This window comes from Eptesicus fuscus, chromosome 10 (assembly GCF_027574615.1).
Source record: "Eptesicus fuscus isolate TK198812 chromosome 10, DD_ASM_mEF_20220401, whole genome shotgun sequence".
NCBI classification, from domain to species: domain Eukaryota; kingdom Metazoa; phylum Chordata; class Mammalia; order Chiroptera; family Vespertilionidae; genus Eptesicus; species Eptesicus fuscus.
In genome coordinates this window covers 93,655,630-93,678,613 of record NC_072482.1, presented here as the reverse complement: position 1 = coordinate 93,678,613, position 22,984 = coordinate 93,655,630, and the positions used below count along the sequence as shown (strand labels likewise).

At 61.4% G+C, this 22,984-nt stretch overlaps 1 protein-coding gene across 3 annotated transcripts in view; it reads right to left on the bottom strand.

Annotated features, from left to right (window-relative positions):
• SYNJ2 (synaptojanin 2) overlaps positions 1 to 22,984 on the bottom strand; it is a 75,458-nt gene that overhangs the window by 33,162 nt on the left and 19,312 nt on the right. For all 3 annotated transcript variants that reach the window (XM_054722447.1, XM_054722449.1, XM_054722448.1), the window contains exons 2-5: positions 22,229 to 22,315; positions 16,043 to 16,313; positions 13,208 to 13,433; positions 9,838 to 9,921 (exon numbers count right to left, since the gene is read on the bottom strand). In XM_054722447.1, the coding sequence (XP_054578422.1) occupies positions 9,838 to 9,921; positions 13,208 to 13,433; positions 16,043 to 16,313; positions 22,229 to 22,315 (668 nt within the window). The remainder of the gene's footprint in view (positions 1 to 9,837; positions 9,922 to 13,207; positions 13,434 to 16,042; positions 16,314 to 22,228; positions 22,316 to 22,984) is intronic.

The window sequence follows — 22,984 nt, the reverse complement described above, 5'->3', positions numbered from 1 at the left end:
CGGCCCATTCCCGGCCCCCGATGTGGCCCCTCCCAGCGCAGGAGGGCCAGGCCCCGAACTCAGGTCCCGCAGCCGGAGTGGGGCTCTGCTTCCGACCATGCCACTCAAATTCTCCCCCAGACAGAAGAGAAACTCCAGGGTAAGACCCCGAGGCCTGCGACAGACCCACAAGCCCCTCCGTGCTGAGAGGTACAGCTAAGCCAACGGGAGAGAGACCGCTGTCCCAGCATCCTCTGCAACTACGGGGCCCTCGACGGCCCTGACGCTTGCGTTATAGCTACCTGGAAACGAACGCATCTTGTTACTTAGAGCTGCCTGTTCAACACTGGAAGCTTAAAAACAAACTTGGAGCTAACGTGTGGTTACGGCAGCCAGCTGGAAGGGCTCTCTCTGAACATTTCTGGGACAATGTGAGGACTGTGACGGACTGTAACCTGGAGAGTAAAACGGGAATCCATGAGTCTAACCAGGGGCGGGGAACATCTGGCCCTCGGGTCGTAAAAGGCCCGAGAAGTCATTTGGTCTGGCCCTGCCCAGGCATGAGGGGGTGAGTTAATTAAATGTCTGACCCAATACAGGAGGCTAATTTTTAAGTTGATAGTTTTGTATGGTCCGAGAAGGGTGTTATAAATATCCACATGGCCCTTGGCAGAACAAAGGTTCCCCACCCCTGAATACAGATGAGAGCTGGCCGGCTGGGTGAGTGGGTAGGTGGGCAGGTAGGAGGGTTGATGGATGGGTGGGTGGGTGGATGGATGGATAGGCAGGCATATAGGTATGTGGAGAGCGGCTACAGTGTTTGCACAGGTTCAAGCCTCGGACTGATGAGAGGGCACAGTCCTCTCTTTGCCACGTGCAAGTAAGTCCCAGCGTGGAGGGCAGAGCCCTCCCAGCACAATGATAGCCAACAGCTATAGTTGTGGGCTTGAACCTGTGGTCCGAACACGTGGCTCCACGTGCCTGAGTGATGTGGGCTCGATAGAGTTCAGGTGCATGTAACTGAGTAGATTCGAAACCCCCGAGAACATTGTAACCACGCCCTTACTTTGCCTCTTGGAATCTGGCTGTAAAATAAGGAGACAGCTTACAGGCCGTGGCACTGTCTCTCCATCAGGAAGCGAAGCGTCCCAGCCAGACCCAGCTTTCTTCTCTTGTGTAGTCTTTCTCCATCCTTCACCGCCCCCTCTCAGGGTCACCCTTGGCTGTGCTGGTACGGCACCTAGGCAGATGGCTGGGTAGGTGTGGGGTGGACAGATGGATGGAGGGTGGGTGGATGGGGCAGCTGGGAGGACTCTTCCTTACAGTGGAATACTAACGAATGGAGGAAGCGGTGGGAAATCATCATTTCACAAGCATGATGGGAAGTAATTGCTCGGCAAACATCCGGGTTGATCCCAAGCGTGGGGGAGAGAGATGAGGAGCAGGATGCCTGCCTGGTCTCGGCGCCACCCACAGGCTGCTTATCAGCTGAAAAGGGAAGAAACGGAGCAGCCCCTTGCCCAGGCGGCCAAAATCAGCATCGCTCATGCGGGACGGCGGCACACCCGAGGAGGGCACGGCGTCAGGGATCTACACCTGGGCCTGATCACGGCGAGACACAGCCACACCAAGATGAAGCACGTTCGATCTGAAGGAAAAGAAGGCCTGCGTCCTCCAAGAACGCCTCGTCAGAGCCAGCAGGCGCCGCTGGGACTGAAGGAGACCGGCGATGCGATGGCTACCTGCAGCTGTGATGCTGGCCTGGAGGGAGCAAGTGCCACCAGGACGCCCGCGACAACAGAGAAACCCAGAACGAGGCCTGCATGCTACATCACGGCATTGTGCCCATGTGACACTTCCGGAATGCGTGCCTGCACTGTGGCGATGGGAGCGTGCCCTTGCTCTTGGGAGAACCGTCCTGACATAATGACAGGGAGAGACACGAGGTAGCAACTGCTCTCACGGACTCAGAAAAGAAGCAATAGCGTGTGTATGTGTGTGTGCATGTGTCACATGTGTATGCGTGTGTGTGTGTGGAGATGGTGACAGTGAATTTGAGTAAAGGACACACAGTTCTCTCTATTGCTCTTCTAGCTTTGCTGTAGGCCTGCAGTTATTTCAAGATGGAAGTTTCTTCAAATGCCCTCGCTTGGGCTGTTCGTGCGCATTAGGAAAGTGTGTCCTCAGACCCACCAGGATGATCGCATGTAGTTATTACACACATGTACCAAGTGTCACTCCGCAGCGCCTGCCGCAGGTAGTACCTGTGTCCCTCTCGTGTGTAGGAGCGCAGCCGTCCAGAGAGCCGGCTTCCGGCCCGATGCAGAGGAGACTGGGCTGGGCTGGCCCACCTGACTGAGTCTATAAAAGCCCCATCCCTCGGTCCGACGGAACCCTGGGGTTGTGGAGAAAGGCTCAGCCAAAGGCCCTCGCCTGGGGGCTGAGCTCCTTCTGCCCCTTTCCCCACGGCCGCCACCACCTGGCTGAGGAAACGAGATGGTGAATTCCAAAAACGTTCACAGCCAGGTTCTGAGAAGCCGCTCTGCCCTGCCCCCCGCCTTCCTTCCCCCCCCCCCCCCCCCCCCCCGAGGCAAGTGGGCTCCTGTCTGTTTTCCGGATTTACAAGGAAGGCACCTGGGAAAATGGGATCCTTTCAGCCACCCTCTGAGATCCCCGAGCGCCGAAACCCAAGAGCAGGGGCCGTGTCAGTCTGTCTGTCAGTCTGCCAGTCATCGCAAGAAGTCTCCCCGGCCTCAGGGATACTGCGGCTGTTTTTAGACTCATTCCCATGGGAACACAGCGAGGGGAGGATGGAAAAACGGGCTCAAAGGCCTAGATTTTAGTTGTGACAGTTCTATTACTGAACACATCTCCCCCCCGCTCCCCCCAGCCCAGTCACAGCCCACGGCTTCTTCTTCTAAACAGGCAGACATGTCAGTCACACATGACTGCACCAGGAGTCTCCCCCCTCTGGGCTCGACATTCCTCCCACTATAAACATCACCTGAATCCCACGACAAACTGCGTAACCAGTCCAGGACGGAGTTAGCGAGCGCACCCTGACACCCACGTCTACGCAGCACGGGGCACCATAGAAAGACTGGAGAGAGATGGGAGACCCCAAATTCCCTGCCCTGGGCGAATCCATTGGGGTTCCCCATGGAAAGACCCGGAAACAGACTTCCAGCTCATTAACAAGCCTGCAGAACAAGGACCAAGGAATCTGACGGAAACTGTGCCCCTACGTACTGAGAACACGCCGTGTTCCAGAGGAAGATGCCACCACAGCGGGCCAGGGACGGCGGGCCCAGCCGGGAGGCAGCAGCCCACGGCCGAGAGCGCACGGCCCACCGGCCAGTGCACGTTCCTTCCGAGGCCTCTGGCTTCTCTCTCGGCTGCCTGACACCCATCCCTGTGGACAGGGCTAGGCAGGACCGCCGTGGGCGTGTTCCGTCCCCGACAGCACTTAGTCCAAGGTCCCTGCTGACCACAAACCCTCCTGGGGGCACTAAGAAGTCACGGGCACTGCCCAGCGAGTGACCAGGGCAGTCAGGATCCCTGACCCCAGCAGTCCTCAAAGTGTGGTCCCTGGACCCGCAGCATCATCTGTTTAACGAGCCGCCCAGGTGACTCCTGCATGCGTGTGCACGTGTCTGCGTGTGTCTGCACGTGTCTGCGCATGTGCACAAGCACTGGAGTCCGAGCAGCACTGGTTTTGACTCATCTTCCTCCTCCATCCCCTTTTAGCTCAGGTTGCAAATGCCCGTGAGCAGAGAAGGTGGTAGGAAATGAGCAGCTGGGGGCGGGGTGGGGGGAGGGGCCGTGTCCACGCCTGCCCAGCCACAGGGCACTGTGACCAGGCCCAGCTTACCCCCCTCCCCCGCCCCTGCTTCCCCAGACATGGTGGCCTCAGGCTGCATTCTCTCAGGAGGTCATCCTTCCTCCAACATTCTTTTAGTTTCATGCCTCAGGCCTCACATCCTGCCTCCTCCGCTGACCCTGACCCGCATCTGTCCTCTCTGGTGTCACCTAGTCCTGAGGCCACAGCCTTCGGTCGGGGCTGGAGTGAAGCCACGGTTCGCACCGGCAACTGGAACCGACTGTGATGCTTTATTGGGTCTCCCCTCCTTCTCCATCAGCCATCCTCCTCCCCCTGGCCAGGCAGACGCTTGGACAATCCCTCCTGTCTGAAGTGGTCACTTCAGTCCTACAGACCACACACCTCGGGGCATTGGCCGCGAGAATAACTGAGACCTCGAGGACGCCTGGCTGTGGGAGTCAGGCCCGAGTCCACACGGGCCCTCGAGAGGGCCCCACAATCACAAAGGGCATCTGCGAATCCCCGGGCACCCGCTGCCCCTCCCCTCGTTAAGGCTGCCAGCATCTTACCTGGATGGCCGTGACTTCCCACCTGGTGTCTTTACCTTCCGTCTTCTTTCCCCAGACTCAAACCTATCACACTCGCAGCTAATCATGTCACCCAGCCCTGGGAACCCTCCCGTGCAGTGGTCCAGTGTGTGCTGGCGCCAACTGCTACCAGCTCACACGCCAACTCCAAGTTCAGGGACATCAAGGTGGTGGCTTGACATCAGCCATGATGGGAGTATTTACACTCAGTAATGGGCAAATGCTGCAAATTGGATTTCTCCCTCCTGGCCCTCAGAAAACCGGTTTATCAGCACACCCGAGTAGTTCCCAAGCCTTCCTGAACACTGCAGTCATCTAGGGGTTTTCAGAAAGGACTGATGCCTGGCTCCCACCTCCAACACTGTGATTTTTAAAAAATATATAGTTTTATTGATTTCAAAGAGGAAGGGAGAAGGAGAGAGATAGAAACATCCATGATGATAGAGAATCATTGATCGGCTGCCTCCTGCACGCCCCGCACTGGGGATCGAGCCCACAACCCGAGCATGTGCCCCCAACCAGAATTGAACCCAGGACCCTTCAGTCCGCAGGCCAACGCTCTATCTACTGAGCCAAACCAGCCAGGGCCAACACTGTGACTGAGCTGGGATGGCATGCAATCTGGGGACCAGGAGCTTTAAAGTTGCCCAGGTGATTCTAATTGAGCGACGTTGGGGCACCACTCCCCTGGCAGCTCCTGGGGGAAGCTGTCACCTCCTTAGCAGAACGTGCAAGCCCGTCTGATCTGGCCCCTGCCTGCCTCTCCAGTCTCCCCTCCCGCCGTGCCCCTGCCTAGGACTGCAGGCAGCCAGACCAGACTACGTCTCTCCTGGGCCCTGAACCCAGGGGTGACGTCTGCACCAGGCCTTCCCTCTGCAAGGCCCGCCTTCCTCGCCTGGTGGTTCTGCCCAGTTCCTCCCAAGTGAGCTCAGACCCCTCCCTCATCGGGCTCTATTCACACAACACTGCCCTCCCCCCACCCCACCCCCCAAAGGCTGTGTCTGGCGCCAGGGGCTTTGCCTGTGTATTCACAGATGCTCAGTGAGTGTCTGTGGGACACACAGATGGCCTGCCCTGGGGTGTCTGAGGGCCGGGAGGTGGAACAGCCCAGAAGACGTCCGTGCTGCGTCCTGAGAGACAGACGTGAGGACGCTGCCACTGCACCTGCCGGTGTCCACCCGAGGCGCAGGGGGAACTCCCATTCCGCTTGCCAGAGGCAACCAGCCATGCAACTTGAGCTTCCGCCTCCTAGCCTCCTAGATGTCATAATGTACATTTGTAATATTAACAGCTACCATTCCGGTGCTTTCCAGGTTCTAGACTCTGTGCTCAATTCGGATCCCCGGTCCTCTCCATTACCAGAGGCTGGTATGGTTTACGCCACGCTACAGAAGAGGAAGCTGAGGCTTAGCGAAGATAAGAACTTCTCTGCTTTTTTTGAGATAAGAACTTCTTGTTTGAAATGAGAACATTTTTTGAGATAATACTTTTGAGATAAGTACATTCTTCTGAGATAAGAACTTTTTTTTTTTTGAGATTAGAACTTTTCACAAATGTATGGTTCCCATGGACACCGACACAGTGTGGTGATTCCCAGAGGAAAGGAGGGGGGGCGTAGAGGTTAAAGGGGGGATAAATGGTGATGGGAGGAGACCTGACTTGGGAAGGTCAGCACACAATACAGATGTCTTGTAGAACGGTATACCTGAAACCCGCATCCTTTTATTCACTGATGTCACCCCAATAAATTCAATTTTAAAAAGTATATGGATCCTGAGAGAATCAGACCTTGGACAGAACTTGGGTCTGTGTATCTTCAAGGGCTCTAAGCTCTCAACCACAGGAAAAGCGATCTTGTTCCTGTGACGGCTGCCTTACACTCAGCAAGCACGCAAGACCCATGGGCAACACGCGTCCGCAACTTTATCTCGGCTCCGGTTCGTGCTCACTGTAAGGATTTCCCCTCACCCCAACCTCTGCGTTACTTTTTTTTTTTTTTTTTAAATATATTTTATTGATTTTTTACAGAGAGGAAGAGAGAGGGATAGAGAGTTAGAAACATCGATGAGAGAGAAACATGTGCCCGCAACCAAGGTACATGCCCTTGACCGGAATCGAACCCGGGACCCTTGAGTCCGCAGGCCGACGCTCTATCCACTGAGCCAAACCGGTTTCGGCTCTGCGTTACTTTTGAAACGGTTGTTCTACGAGCCATCTCACATTCTGGAACAAAGAAAAGTGCGACCACCCAAATGAGCGCAGCACAACGCACCCGAGAGCTCGGCGGTCTGACGGGGGAGGGGGGCAGGGGGTGCAGGCCGCTCATCTACCCCGCACCCTCCCCGGCTGGGGCGGCACAGGGAGCGTCAGAGCTCAGACTAACTCACCTGTGCAGGACGTGGTCCCTGTGTGCACGTGACGGGGAGGGAGGTTCTTAAGTGACAAGGGGACAGACACACGGTATGTAAAAGTCAGACCCTGTAACTAACACTCCAGGAGAGCGATGAGCCTTGAGGGTTAAGACTTCCCTGTGGCTGTTTACAAACTGTGCAAACCCCCCCCCCACACACACACACACGGTGAGGCTGGAGCTGTGAAAGGCACACAGTGGCTGGAAATGGCCTCAGGATCCAGGACTTCCTAACGAGGGTACCATTCCTATGAAAAGTCGCACAGGAATCAGTATCCCACAGTCCTCTCTGCCCATGCCCTCCCCCTCCCCCTCCCCAGCCCCTCCCTCATCCCACCCTGGGCCCACAAGGCTCAGAGGTTCCCTGGGGCACCCCTAAGAGTGGCAACAATGCAACTTAAAATGCAAGCTATTCACCCAAAATATTTGTGCTTATAACCTAAGTGAAGAAGGAGGGGGAAGGTCCACATGGAGCAGAACAACCGGCATCCATCCCCAGGCCTGCTCCTCACACATCCTGAGGGAGGCCCTGCCACCACTGAGCACGGCCTGCTGGTCCCCCTGCAGCAGCCCGGCTCCCCTGGGAGGAGGGATGGTACTCGGAGGATGCATGTGCGCATCAGACTCAGGTCAGCACATCCTTCATAAGATTCCCGGACACAAAGCCTTTTGAAATGTGTTTTGAAGGAACCACGCACGGAGCCTCTGGAGAAGCACCAGTGTTAGGATCTGAAAGGTCTACAGCTGCCGCAGCGCGGGGCCCAGGTCCCGCCGACACGGTCAGGCTGGGGGCCCCAGGTCCCGCTGACACGGTCAGGCTGGGGGGCCCCGGGTCCCGCTGACACGGTCAGGCTGGGGGGCCCCGGGTCCCGCTGACACGGTCAGGCTGGGGGGCCCCAGGTCCCGCTGACACGGTCAGGCTGAGGGGCAGCTGCTCCATAGCAGGTCAGGCTGCGCCAAGGGAGGCCAAGCTGGAGGCCAGAACTAAGAGGGAACGACAAACGGGTTTTGCTTTGTTTTTAGAAGAGGGGTCCAGACCCGGCGGGTACCAGACGTACGGTTGCAGACGGCCGGAGGTCTGCAGAGCCAGACGCGCTCTGGGGCCGTATAACCTGGACAGACAGAGGGCACCGCAAGGAAGACGCCCCCGCACAGAGGCCTCCAGCTCAGCGCCTGGAGGCAGCCTCGGACATCCCCGGAGAGGGCCGCGGCCCTGGGGGAAGTGGGTGAATGCCACAGCGCCTTCCCGAACACTAGGATTCCGTCATGACCATCCCCCCAACTTGGGGATTTCTTAAACGTGGTCTCCCTCTTTCCTTTTGCACCCTGCTCATCGGATGTTTGCCTTGTCTCCTTCTACAGAGCTCCAGAAGTTGCCGAGGGAAATCTCCAAATCTACGGAAAACCCAGTGTCCCTCTGCGGACTGGCCAGAAGGGGCCCCTCGATGGAGACGCAGCTGCTTGGGCCGTGGGGAGCGATGGGAGGGAACAGGGTTTTAGCTGTGACGAGATGTTCTACGTTAGGTTCCATGATGGCTACGCGGCGCTGTAAACGCACGAGAACCACTGGCTCGCACGCTCCACATGGGCGAGGTTCATGGCATGTCATTTGCATCTCAGCCCGCTGTGCACACACCCGCTGTGGGGTGCGCGCCGGGGGGGTCTCCACATTATAATCCCGCTCAGGGGGCTGCTCTGCCGCCACCTCCTGCCACCAGCTGTCCCCTCCGCTCAGCCATTCCTTCCCAACGCTCAGGCTGGACGCAGGAGGCTCTCCCTCCCAGGACCCGAGCCCAGGTGATGCTCACCCGTCCATCTCACCCGCAGAGCTGACGAGTCTGCCCCCGGCAGCGCGACGACAGACTGGAGGACAAGGCGCCCACGGTGACACGGGGCCACGTCACCAGGTGAGACCCAGCCTGTCCAACCCCCACGGACCTGGGAGATGGCCCTGAGCCTCCTCAGTCACCCGAACCGCTGTCACCCGGAGCAAAGGGACCGAGGCCGGGCGGGAGGCTGCTGAGCGCACAACGACCCTCAGGCCAGAAGGACGGTCCGGATGGTGGACGGTCTGGGTGGTGGACGGTCCGGGTGGTGGACGGTCCGGATGGTGCTGAGGAACCTCAGGACCCCTCTCAGGGGCTCTGCCCACCCCCTCGGGTAGGAACTCAGTGAACGAGGCAGTGCCAGTCCGTGGACAACAAACGCGCTCTTGGAACACGGCACCCCGAACTCTCCCCATGAGGCAGACGCCAAATACCTCGGCGCTGGCCAGAGCGCTGTTGTGGGCGGCAGGGGTATTTTTAGAAACCACGAGAAGACTCTGTGCAATTCTCACGTGGCCGCACAACGGGCCCCTGTAATGCCAACCAAGCCCGCTGCCCGGCCCGGGCCCTCACAAAGCCCTCTAGCACAGTCACGACTCCCAAACGCCTTTAACACAGTCTCATGTACGGACTCTGGGGGCTAACAAGGTCATTCTATTCAATTATACCACACCACACACACCACACACACACACACACACACACACACACACACACACACACACACACCACACACACACACACACAACACCACACACCACACACACCACACACACACATACCACACACACACACCCACACACACACACACACACACACCACACACCACACACACACCACAAACACACACACACACACCACACAACACACACACACACACACCCCACACACACACACACACACACACCCACACACACACACACACACACACCACACACACCACACACACACACACACACAACACACACCACACACAACACACACACACACACACAGCACACACACACACACCACACACACCACACACACCACACACACCACACACACACCACACACACACACACACACACACCACACACACACACATGCCGAGCACTGCGGGAAAAGGCCAGAAACTGCCCTGAAAGAACATGGTTGGAAGGAACCAACTACCGCCGTGTGGGAGAGAAGGCAGGGCGAACAGGAACACACGTGCACGGACTTTTTATGACCTACCTGGAGCCCCGGCTGCTCCCAAAACAGCGGGACCGAGCCTCTGATCTGGACGAAAGACGACACACCATCATCCATGTAGATCGTCTGCACCACAAAGAGACATAAAGGGAAGTGTTCTTCAGTGAAACCCAACGTCCGGGCCGGTAACGGGATCCGGCCACCTGAGACCCGACACCGGAGAGAAGGGCAGACAGCGGACGTCAGGCCCGCGGCCCGCGGCCCTGCGGGGCGTGGGCTCCCTGACCCGGCCGGCCGGCGCCCTCCCCGGCGTGCTGGCTGCCCACCAGCCTCCGAGCCTGGAGCAGGCAGGGCCGCCCGGGTCTGTGCAGCTGCCCGAGCGCCCTGCAATCCCAGCAAGGCCCCGCCCTTTTAGGGATCTAACCGGCACCCTCCCTAAGCCCTCGACTTTCACTTCGTCAACCAGCCAAGCAGAGAAGGCGCCCGGGAGAGGGCTGCATGAATGAAACGAACAGGCTGTAGCCAAAGGCGCCGAGGAGGGCACTCGTCCGTCCTGCACTTGACCACTGGGGTCAGCACTTGAACTTGTAGCCGGCCCTGGCCCCGCGCCACCGTGTCCTTAAACATGCCGCTCACTGAGTCATCACACACCACACAGCTGCCACACGCTCCCGGGGGGACGGCCCCTGCTCGGAAGCCGATACTTACTCGCTGACGACGGCATCTCCCCTGCCCCCCGTTATTCCAGAGCGAACCAACTCCCCCGCTGCCTGTGGGGGTTTTAAAGGACAGAAAGGACAGGCCGAGCCTCCCGAGGGGAGGCCGTGGCAGCTCTCAGGTGCTCTGCCCTTTATCTGAGTAACTCTACCCTGGCCTGGCAGGGCGGCCGGGCGATGCCGCCGGCCTTTCCACTTCTCACCAGCCTGCTCCCTTACCGGGTAGCGTTCCATGGGCTAGATCTCGCTCCGATCAGCATGCATTAGTCATTCCGATTCCGCAGGGAGGACTTGAGTCAGGCCCGCGGGCTCCCTGTTCCACAGGGATCACACCAGCCGGGGAGCCACACTGCTGGGCGGCCATCCCATCCCCTGGTCTCCAAAGGGAAAGGCACTGGGTGAAGGACGTGCCCTCTGTGTCAAACACTGACCACCATCATCCTCCTGACCACAAGGAGTCAGGGTGCAGGGTGTCGAAACGACTGCAGGCAGCGCTGGCCACCGGGAGGGAGCGCAGACCCACGCGGCCGAGAAAGACCCCGCTCGGCGGGCACTTCTCCATGAGGACACTGCTCACGGGCATGGACACGTGCTGACGGCGCCACTGCCCACGTCAGACCTCGCCCCCCCTGAGCGGGAACGTGTGGGGACCGGCCGGAGCGAGGGACCTGGGCACACAGGAGGCAAACCCAAGTCACCGGGCAGCTGCGGGGGAGCTGGCCAGGCAGAGGCCGCGCCCCAGGTCCGTAGACAAATGTGAAAGCAGAGACAGTGGAGAGATTTTTCCTGAAGCTGCAGGTGCTGCATTGAAGGCAGAGTCCTCTAACACCGATGACGCCCCTGCTGAAGGTCGAATCCTGTCCCCCCAAAAGACATGCTGCGGTCTTCCCCCCAGCACCTCAGAACGTGACCTTATTAGGAAACAGTCGTTGCAGGTGTGATTGGTGAAGGTGGGGTCACCCTGGAGTGGGGAGGGCCCTCCTTCCAGTGTGACCGGTGTCTTTACAAAAGGGGAGACACGAGGGGAGAAGGCACTGCGTGGAGAGGCGGGCAGGACTGGAGTGGCGCTGCCACGGCCGGACCCCCAGGAGCGGGGAGAGGCGGGAAGGACCCTCCCGGGGGCTGCAGGGGGAGGCGGCCTCGGAGTGATTTTCAGCTGTTTAAGCCACTCTGGGAGCCACGCTCGTCCTCCTCCGTTTTCAGCTGAAACGGCCTCTTTTAGGAAATCACGTGACGTGGAGGGCAGTTGGTTTTCCAATGACTTACTTCGTCCCAGTGTGTAAAGACTGGTTGGGGCACACCACGCAAGAGGAGCCAATGAGGGGCCTCGGCCCGAGGGCTGGACGGAGACCGAGGCAGCGGCCGGGCGTGGGCCGGGCTCCAGGGCCGCCAAGGAAGCCTCTCGAATCTGGTCCTGTCCCCAGGCCCCCGGGCTTTGACGTGCACAGCCAGCCTCTGCACTTCTGACCTCCACTTCCACCACGGCACCCGGCCCACGGCAGGTGGTCAATAATAAAAATTCGTTGAATGGATTGGATGATTGCAAGGCTAACAGCACGGGGTGGAGAGCGGTAATGAAGGAGAGGCAGGAGAACAGAAGGGAGTCACGTTCATCGTGAAGACGTGAGCGAGAAAAGGCCAGCGGCCTCCACGGGGGGCACTGTTTTCTCTCCATCACTTCCACCCAGGCATTCATGTACCCGCCGTGTCTCCGTCCAGGAGCAAAGGTATCAGAAGTCCCAGGCGAGAAGCTGGCCCTGCTGCTCATCGTAAGGCTCCTGGGGGGTCCTCCCACGCAGCGTCTAACACAAGCGGGCGTCGCTCCTCTTGCGTCTGGGAGCCCGGGCAGGCGGCAGCCCGCACACCGGCCAGGCGCTCCGGTCTGGGCTGAATTACCTGGCTGCAGTCCCCGGGAAACCCCTCTCAGCTGCCGCCGGCAAAGCCACAGCCACTCGGTACACACAGGTGTTTGCAGCTTGACACCCCCACACGCTGCACCCGTGCCGCCCATGCCTATCATGTACCCCACCTGCGGGTCCGCACGTGGCATCACCTCTGCATGGCACGTCCGGAGAAACACAACCACTGAGTCAGCTTCCCCGGGAACGGGGACCGGATTTAGGAAACTAATCAGTGAGAATTCAGCAGAAGGCTCCATCCAACCCACGACACCGAGAGCCACGGCTGCCGAACACGCGATTTCACCCCTCCCCTCCCCCACCCCCACCCCCACCCCCGGTGCTGAGACGGCTTTTAGGGCGCAGCTTCGGTTGATTCAGAATGAAACAGGGTCCCAGGGTCGTTTCTCCCCTCACCCTTCCCGGAGCGATGTACCGACTTTTTTACGAATTCTAACTTCCACTGGTTCATCCGTCGTCAGCGGCTCTCTGTTTAACGGCCACCCTCCACCCTCTGGAGAAACCCTGCTTCCTCTCGCTCAGGCATGTCAAACCCGAGGCCGGCGGGCCGCAGGCCTCGCTGAGCTGGCACGCCTGCTCCAGCTGCAAGGACCCAGGTAAGCGGCGCTTTCCCAGCGGAGACGTGAATCAGAGATGCCGTCTGCAGGCAGAGCCCCATGACCAGCTCCGTTCCCGCTGGAGTAAGACACCGCCCCGCATACCCCTCACGGAGACACGTGTGCCCGCCCCTCCCCCCCCGCCCCCCCCAGCCGCGGGCCGGGCGGCCTGGGCACTGACCTGCTCCGTCTCCACGAAGTTGGACACGTGGCCGTCGTCGTTCACGCCGCGGGTGAGGAAGCGGGCGCCGGCGCGCTCGCAGCCGATGCGGGAGATGAGGCAGGCCTTGGCCTGCTTGTGCGAGGCGTACACCGTGCGGATGGCCACCACCCCGCAGATGACCTTCAGCAGCCAGTCGCGGCAGCTCACCTGGTGCTGCCTCAGGGGCAGGTGCAGCAGCTGGTTCCTGCGGACGGAGCCCCGGCACTCAGGTCACCTCGCCTCCTGCGGGAAACGCCCCGAGGCAGGCAGGCAGGGAGGGGCCCAGCCGCATGCCCCTCCGTGAGCTCTGAGCGCCCCTTCTGTGAACTCCGCCCTCGGGGCGCCCGGCCCGGGGCGTCTGGGGCTGCCGAGAGACACCACGTGCAGCAGGAAAGGGCAGGGAGGCCTCTCCCGGAGCCGCTGCCGGTGGCCACGGCAAGGGGAAGCCACGCCTGGCTTGGGAGCCATCGTGCGCCTCTCGGCGAATTGCAGAGGAGCCTGTGTTTACACCTGTGGCCTCCACGTTTTAAAGGGCAATCCCATCAGTTAAAACGGAACCATGTGTTTTGTGATTAGATAACGACAAATGATTACACTAACCCTACTAAATATTTGCATGCTTATTTAAATTATATCCAAATCCCAGGAGGTGAATCACAAAGCCGTCGCAAATAAATAAAAGAGGATGAGGTGGAAATAAAACTTGACGGGAGCTCCAGCATCTCCATGCCTGGTGGGCGGCCCTGGGCTTCTGGAGAGCCGTGGTGTGACGATGGGACAACGTTCATCCAGCGCACGGAGCACATTCTAAGTGCTCGGGGTGGATTAACTCCCCTCATCCTGAAATGACGCTGTGTGACGGGTATTACCACTCACCCATTTCACAGATAAGCAAACTGAGGCACAGGGAGCGAAGTGCCCGCTTGCCCAAGGTCACGGGGCCAGGAAGCGGCAGCGTGGAGCTGGGAGCAGGTGTAATTTTCCCAGGCAGCCAGCCCTGGCCTCTCCTGATGAAGGCCCTGCCTTCCCTGTGGCACCTGTCCTCCTCTCCTCTCCTCTCCTCTCCTCTCCTCTCCTCTCCTCTCCTCTCCTCTCCTCCCCTCCCCTCCCCTCCCCTCTCCCTCGCCGGGTAATTAAGCAAATCTAGATCACAATGCTCCACTTGTTCAAACAAGGCAGCCTGGCCCTGCCCTTGGCCGTCCTCAGAGACAGCAGCTTCCTCTCACTTCTGGAGAAGCGTGCTGTGACCTCCTGGGGTTTGGATATAATGTCAGTAAGCATGCATGTGTTCAGTAGGGTTAATTTAATCATTTGTCATTATCTAATCACAAAACACATGGTTCCGTTCTTACTGATGGGATTGCCCTTTAAAACGTGGAGGCCACAGGTGTAAACACAGGCTCCTCTGCAATTCGCCGAGAGGCGCGCGAGGGCTCCCAAGCCAGGCGTGGCTTCCCCTTGCCGTCGCAGGTGGCTTCTCCAGGCAGCAGCGTCCCCCGCCCCCCGACTGAGGCCGCCTTCCTGCCTGTGACACGGCCACTTCCATCTGGGCGCTGGGAGCCCCTCGGGAGCGGCCACGTGGAACACCCCCAACCCCATCCCTAGCTCTCAGAACCTCAGTGCCCGTCTGCCTGAAAAAGGAGGGTCACCAGGACTGCTTAGCAAACACCCGTCTCCCTCCCCTGCACCCCCCCTAAAGTTCAGACAGTGAGCCAGCCTGGGGGACTGGTGCATGCCACCCACATGGGCACCCAGACAAAGCCTCCAGCTGTGGCCGCCCTCAGCCCAGGCGGCAGAAGGACACTGGCCAATGGACGACCCAGAACAAGCCTGCCTGGAGCCACTGCCTGTCGGCCGGGGAGGACCCCCCACACCCCTGGAGGAGGCGCGAGAGAGGAAGTCAGCTCTGTGGTTCCTCCCGGGCCTGGCTGGTCCGGGAAGCCATTCTGGGCGGGGTTGATAACCAGCCGGGAAAAACGACTTCACCCACCGCACACGCTCCCTCCTCACCGCCACGCTCAGCACGGACCCCGCCTGACTCCAGACACGGGGCCAGACCCGGCACCCCAAATGGTGGGTGAGGAAAGCAAGCCCGTGACCACTCATCCAGAGCCGACTCGGCTGTGGTCAGTCCCATGGGTGCACCCTGAGCCCAAACCCCACGCCCTGGTGTCCGGCCCAGCAGCCTGGCACCCTCCCCGGTCGCCGCCTCCTCTCGCTCAAGATGAAGTCTGGTGTCATGGGGTCTCCCCTTCCCAACCCCACTGAGCCTCCGCGGGGCGACTCGCTGCTGTCTTCCTGTTTGTGGGCTCGAACCTCCGGCCACAGCGCGGGCAGGAGGAGGCTGAGGAGGGAAGCTACACGGGGGGTGGGGGCAGGGGGGGGCATCCAGAGTCCCCTGCCATCCCCTGGCCCTACTATGTTCCCAAGGAAGGTCACAGCCTCAGGGACTCCTCGCCTCTGCTCCCCCGAGGGCCCCGGGTTGAAACGGCTCCGTGCCCTTGGCACACAGACCCTCGGTCCGTGAGCTCAGCCGCCTCAGGGCCACACCCACCAGCTGGTCCCTGCAGGGGCCCCGTGAGTCACAGAGACCCCCCCGCCCCCCGGGACCTGTTCCTCAGAGCTGGTCCCTGAACCAGCAGCGTGGGGGCCACCATCACCACCTTCTAGAGTGCGGGCTCGGGCCCCTCTGGGTGGGCACGGATCCCACCCTCAGGGTCACCGGGGACCCTGGGACGACGCCAGGCGGAGGTCAAGGATGCAGGTGCCCGCCGCCCTGAGACCTGGGCAGGAGATAGGGGGCCCGGGCCTCACCAAAAGAAGGAGGTCCCCCACTCGTCGCTGTCATCACCCTGCTTCTGCGCCCGGACGGTGAGGTCGAAGCGCGACCCGTCGCTGGGCCAGGAGAAGTAGAAGACGCCGGAGCTGAGGATCTTCCTGAGCGCCGGGAGCCGCTCCTCCTCCCCGGCCGCCTCCTGCAGAGGGTAAAAGTCGGTGGCGGTGATCTTGTAGATTTCAGCCTCCGGGATCCTGCCCACCGACGTGCAGCCCGTCACCAGAACCAGGAAGCTCAGGGACGTGTCACCTGGAGGGGAAATGGGACAGGAGCGCTTAGGACCGCGGCGGCAGCTCGCAGTCCCGGGGCCCAGGCGGCCCAGCTTTCACCGCAGCTCATGACCCGCCCCTCCCCCCCCCCCCGGCCCCCGCCCCTCGGCGCCTCCAATTCCTCAGCTCGGCGTCTAGGAATCGCCCTGCCACGTGGCCTGCAGTCCAGGGCCTGGTGCTGAGCGTGGCCCCTGACCAGCAGCGGCGCCACCTGGGAGGGAGCCTGTCAGAAATATCTGCAAACTCTCGGCCCATGCAGACCCGTGGGCCTGGCCAGAACGTGCTCCAACGAGCCCCTGGCAATTCCGCTGCCCACCAGAGCTGAGGGGTGCCGGCCTGGAGCCTTCCCAGCCCCACCCCCTCTCCCCCTCCCCGGCCCCCGCCCCAAGCCTCTCAAAGCCACCCTCCCCTGAATCCTCAGCCACCCCTGCGCAGGGCCTCCAGCCACGTCCGTCCTCCAGCTCTGTCACTGGAGTGGCCTCCCCACCCCCCTGCTGGCAGACCTCCCTCCTCCACCTGACTCCTTCCACGGCTCCCACGTCCCCACTGGCAGGGGAGCTCCTCCCACCCTCGTCCCCCGTAGGGACACCCAGGGCCCAGCAGCTATCCGGCCGTGCGCTGCAGCTCCTCAAAGTGCCATGTGCCCTCCGACCACTGGGCCTTCGCCCAAGACGCTGCCGCTGCCCCGATGTCTCCCCACAACTGTCTGCCCAACAAGACCTTCCACGACCCCTACCGACCCCTCTCACCTTCCCGCCTCCACCCTCTAGGACAGCACAAGCCTGCCCCCCGCCCCCACCCTTACCCTGCAAGGCCACCTGCCTCTCCACCCTTTGGGGTCATCTCACAGCACCTCAAGGAGCCTTCCCAAGTCACGGTCATTGCCCCTTCTCTGTGCCAACAGCTTCCCTGCTAGCCTGGCCACAGGCGGAGTGGCCCCTCCTCCCCACCGGCGCCCCGGGGCCCTGGGCTCCTTCGGGCAGCGCTGCGCTCGGCGCCGTGTCCCGGCACGGCACAGGCAAGTGGTCGATGAGTTCTCCCAACCTGAGAGCAGCAGCTCAAGGCTCCTGCCCCGTGAAAGGTGCCCAGACCACTGACCCCGAGGCCAGCCCTGACCCCAGGCTGCGAGCCCACGGTTAGGCTGTGGGGCGTGGGCTCGGGGAGGCCTGGGAAGTCTGCCTCTCTCCATCCGAGTCCCCGCCGCCTCGTGTGGGGGGCCGGGTCCCTGCTAGAGCCGAGGCTGCTGTGAGGACAGCGGGCACCTCCTGGGCAGGGGTGGCCCGGCTGCTTGGGACGGGCGTGCTGCAGGCGGGCGTGAAAGGCTCCTCAGACACAGGAGGACCAAGGACAGTGCCGCCACCACTGGGCATCGGGGCCGAGTCCGGGACACGCGGCTCAGGAGAGGGTGCGGGTGCCGGATCGCGGTGGGAGCCCCGGAGCAGGCGCTGTGATGCCGGCTGGCTCTCAGGGCGTGCTGCCGGGGCACCGGTCCACGCACTTCCTCCAGCAGCCCCGGGAAGGGGGCCTTCTGCCCCATTTCACAGGAAGGGAGGGAGGCACAGAGAGGGTTTGAGGGAAGGTCCTGTTTGAGCCTGGTGCGACGGTCCCCCTGCCCCCTGCCAGGGTGGTGTCCCCACCGGGAAGGTTTCTGTAGGGGATCAAAGCGAGCCGGGGCGGGGGGAGGGGGGCGGCCTCCCAGGCGTGTGGGGATCCCCCTAACGCTCACCTGGAGCACAGGATCCAGGCTTTGCTGTGGGTGAGGCAGGTCAGCTTTCTCTCAGCCAAGGAAACGGGGCCTGGGGAGGGCTCCGAGGCCCTTAGTGCAGGCTGAGTCCAGGGTCATGGAACAGTAAGGCCCGCGTAGCCAGGGACAGACAAGCCCTGACCGGACCTGGCCTCAGAAGACGGGCTCGGAGCTCCGCACACGCCCTGTGCCAAGTCTCCCAGCCTCTCCGGGCCTCAGAGGGGGGCACCAGATGGCCTCCACGTCCCTCCAGCTCACACTCCCTGGTCGCAGGGCTCTGGCCCAAGCAGCACCAGGCCGGGTCAGAGGTTGCTGGCCAGAGTCAGGCGAGGTGGCGGGGAGGGCAAGCAATGGGTGACAGGCCAAAGGCCCACCACATGCAAACACGCACACACTCTCTCACATACATGCACAAACAGGCACACAGGCAAACAGATGCACATGCGCATGTGTGTGCAGATACACACAGCCACAGGCCCACACACATGCACAGACACAGCCACAAGCCCACACCTGCACATATGTGTGCAGACACATGCACACACACATGCATGCACACACAGGTACACCCCTGCGGAGGACAAGAGGCTCACAGTGCAGACAACTCCGCCTGCAGCCTGGACAGGCAGGGAGGAGGACGGACGGTGCATCTCAAAGTCGAGGGGTTAATGGCCGCGTTTCAGTTTGGGAAGATGAGAAAGTTCTGAAGACGGATCGTGGCCCAACACTGTGAATCTTCTTAATGCCACTGAGCTGTACACTTAACAACTTTACCTCCTGCGTATTTTATAACAATAAAAACTACTCTGAAACCTCAGCATCGACTTAGGGACTCTTTCCTCGAAGCCCACCTCCCAGCCAGAGCCGCCCTGCGTCCATCGAGCGGTGGCCATCTGTCACCTGGCAGGGGAGGCTGGCACCGGGCTCCCCATGAGTCATGGCAGACACAAGGCCGTTCATTCCGGGACCAGGCCCGCCTCCTGTGCTGGCATTGCTGTGCGCTCAGCTCCGAGATCTCTCCCCAGCGGGGTTCCTACCCATCTCAGCCCCACGGGCCGCCCGACCTATCGTCCTGCTCGTCCAGGGCACTCTCAAACCTCATGGGAAGCGAAGGCCTTCGAACGCTGGGCTGCCCCAGGGGAAGGAAGCAGCTTTGGCCCGGGGACCCCGGAGCCCTCCCCTCCCCCACGCACAAGCCCAGAATTCTGTTGCCGTTGTAGCCACATGGCACTGGCTCAGTGCGCCCTCACCTTCCCTTTCTAGAACCTGAGAGCGGTACAGGCCACGCCGCGCTCACCCAGCTCGGGACAGCCTCTGTGCACGCACCCCCTCCGCCTGGCAGCCGGCAATCAGCAGGTGGGTGGTCACACCACGGACGTCCCCAGAGCTGGGTGTCCAATATTCCCCGCTCACCACGGGGTATCGGTGTTACAGTCACCGACTCCGAGGCCAGGAAGGCCACTCCGTTTCAGACTTGCCAGAGAGCACTGCGTCCCTGAACACCGAGACGGTCCCCCTCCCTCTCCATTCTTCCCTCGGAAGGGAGCGCCCACAGAAGCCAGCGCTCAGCGAGCCCTGCGCCCTGTCCCCCACAGCAGCTCTCCGGGGACCCCGCTGCAGCCCCCCCACTCGGCACCCAGGCTCCTTCTCAGGGAAATCTAGGAGCCGTGTCAGGCAGAGAGGAGGCGTCCTGGTTCACCGATGGGAAACCGGCCCAGGGAGGTGGCATGGGCGCAGGCCGTGCTGTGCCGCTGGGCCGGGACCGAGGGCTGTGGGAAGTGTGGGGCCGTCCATCGCTTCAGGGGCTGTGCCCGCACCGTCCAGGGGCCTCAGCCATTAGAGACCTCAGTTCATTCAACCGCGGAGGCCATGACACGCGGAGGCCTCGAGCGCTCAGGCTAAAAGCCAGTTAAGTCCCGGCTCTCGTTGGGAAAGTGCCTTCACTGCTGCTCTCACCCCCTGGGCTCCGCGTGCAGTCCCCGGGGGGGCCCGACGCCCTGCGGCCCTGCGGACGGCGGGGGCTCCACCCCCTTCCTGCTGGCTTTTCAGGGAGGAAGGGGGACTCAGCTCTGCGTGACACCCAGGAGCCTGAGATAAAGCTTGGATGCAATTTTCATGCATGTTTCATTTCTAACATAAAGGCTACTTTCACGTCAGTAAAATGAACATCGAACAACTGCCCCACGCTGAGAGCCTGAGGGGAAGCCTCCTTCTCTGCAGAGACCCTCAGCCTGAAACATCAAGGGGGGGGCCCCGCCCGCCCGAGGGCCATCCTGATGGCCATGCTTCCCAACACCCTCAACAGGTGAGAAACAACAGAGAAAACAGATCTCGTTTGGGGTTGCTGCCACGCCCACCCTGGCCCCTGGCCGGGCGCCCTGCAGACAGACACCCTCGCTCACTGACAATGTTCTCCTGGTCCCGGCCCATTGCCTGCAGCGGACCGCAGAGCACAGCTTTCCCCTGGGATGGGGGTGCTGCTCTCTGCCCTCGGAAGCTCACTCCCCGCCCTGGTGGGACAGAGCGGCCTGGTGGTGGAGAGCGGCCCCTGAGCTGCAGCCTAAGAACTGCCTGACCTCGGGCAGTTCCGGCCCTGCACTGAGCCCAGGCCCCTTCAGAGCGTTAATTAAGGATCACTTCGTTAAGCACAAGAGAAACCTTTCCAATTGTCCCTGTAAGATGTCAACCACGGAGCACTCCTGAGTGCCTGGAGGTGAGTGACGGCGTGAAACAAGTGTCACAGAGTGGATGACGCACAGCAGGTAAGTCCCCCTCTGCCACCCCCTCCCCACACCCCCGCTTGTCACTGTCTGAGAAGCGGGGTGGCAACAGCGCCCCCCTCCGGCCGCCGGGAGAGCTGCGTCCGTCAGTTCCAGCGCTCAGCAGTGCCGGGCCGGGGTAGGCACCATGACCGGGGCTGGGCCACAGGAAGGTCACTGTGGGGGGGGCGGGGGGGGGGGCGGGCAGCACATTTCCATGGGAAAAGCAAGTGCTGGAGGCAGCCAGGTCAGGTGTGAGTCCCGGCAGAGCTTCTGGGGCGTTCCCTTCACTGTAAAGCGGGGTGAAGATGCAGACCGCATCGCTGCTCTGCAGGATTAAGTGACGTAATGTGTATCGAGCCCTTGGCACGGAGCGGACTTTGAATCAAAGCGCTTCGCCGTGTGGGTGGGTAGCCTAGTGCTTCTCCTCGTCCCTGTTTAGAAATTGCCAATGTCATCATCGTAGCTCAGGCAAGACCGGCCCCTGGAGGACCAGGGAAGTAAGGCACACGCCAGTGCCGTTCCGGGGCTTTCCGTCCTCCGTCCACACCCGCGGCTGAGGGGCTGGGAGAGGCGCCTGCTGGGCTGGGGAGAGCCATCGCGCCTGAACTGGGTCAACACACAGCCCTTCCCATTCGGACCCGGCTCTGGCCTCGGCCCCGTAACTCACTGATGACACCGGGCGGGCCAACACCAATTAGCCGGCTGAGACAGGGAGGGACACGGTAGCTCTGGGGTTTCCACGAGGTCCCGGAGTGCAGAGGCGACCCGGTGGCCCGTGGCGGGGGGCACGACCCCCAAGGGCCGCCTGGCTGACCGCTTGGCCCCTCGAGGTCATACTAAGCAAGGACACCCACCTGTTCCTCTGAGTTCTCTGCCTTTTCAAGCCAGACCAGGGGCCCGATTTGTGATGCACTTTCCTTCCCTGTAGCTCCCCCTCCCCCAGCCCCTGCCAGTGCCTGACGCTCAGCCCTGGTGGCCTGGCTTTCCTCGCCACCAATGCCCAGACCAGCCTGTCCAGGGGGCATGGGACCTGTGGCATCCACCTTCTAGAATGCAGAGTACAGGCCCCTTGTCAGTGACAAACACCCCCCCCCCCCCCCGCCCACACCACCACACACACACACACACACACTGACGCTCAGGCCCTGATGGGCAAACAACCAGGGGACCTTTCTTTGCACCCAAGGCCAGAAGCAACACAGGCAGGTGAGAACTGGCTGCACTCACCTTGACCTTCCCAGCGTGGAGGAGCAGGCTCAGCAAAACAAACATTGAAAAGATCACACAGCTAACATGCAACGCCCGAGTCTGGCAGTCTTTCCAGACTAACAAGAGGCCCTGCCCAGCGGGCCGGCGCTGACAGCTGCCGCTCGTGGGAGGGGTACTCACCGGATCTCAACCGGAGCGCTCCCAAGCAGCCGTAGGCGTCGGTGAGCTTCCCGTACTGGCCTCTGATGACCTCCTTCTCGGCGGGCGCTGGGGGACAAGCACATCAGACACCGTCAGCGGGGCTCCGGGTGGAGTTCGCTCCCCGCCACCTCCCGCGGCTCCCCACCCACTGGAAAAAGAAAACGCAGAGACAATAGCTCGGCCCGGGCAATGCGTGTGGAGGTTTGAGGTTTCAGCGAATCACCAGGCAGCAGAGATTTAGACCTCCCAGCGAAAAGCTTGCTCTCTGCAGGCGCCCACAGCTTCCGGGGGGGGGGGGGGGGGCTGGAGCGGGTGAGGGGCATCCCCCGTGGGCCGGAGGCGCTGGGTTTGGGTGGGGAGCAGGTGCCTGGGCCTGACCCTGTCCCTGCTCCAGGGCCCACGTGCTCAGACACAGAGCGAGTCCCCGTCACCTGCCGGAGGGCCTGCCTTCCTAAGTGTGTCCACTGGGGGCTTTGTTCTGCAGGGCCCACCCCACCCCCAGGAACTGTTCACCCACAGGGGGCTGCACAGAAGGCTGGGCGCCCAGACACCCCAGGCCCAGCAGCGTGAACCCCAAGGGGAGCTGCATGAGCAGAACCCCTCCCTCCTCATTCGGCAGTTGTGCCCAGAGCAGGTGGAAAGCAAAGCTGACAGAAGGAAGGACCCTCAGGGGCAGTAGCCCCACCCTTTCCAATGGCACCAGTCACCACTGGTCAGGAGACAAGTGGACAAACG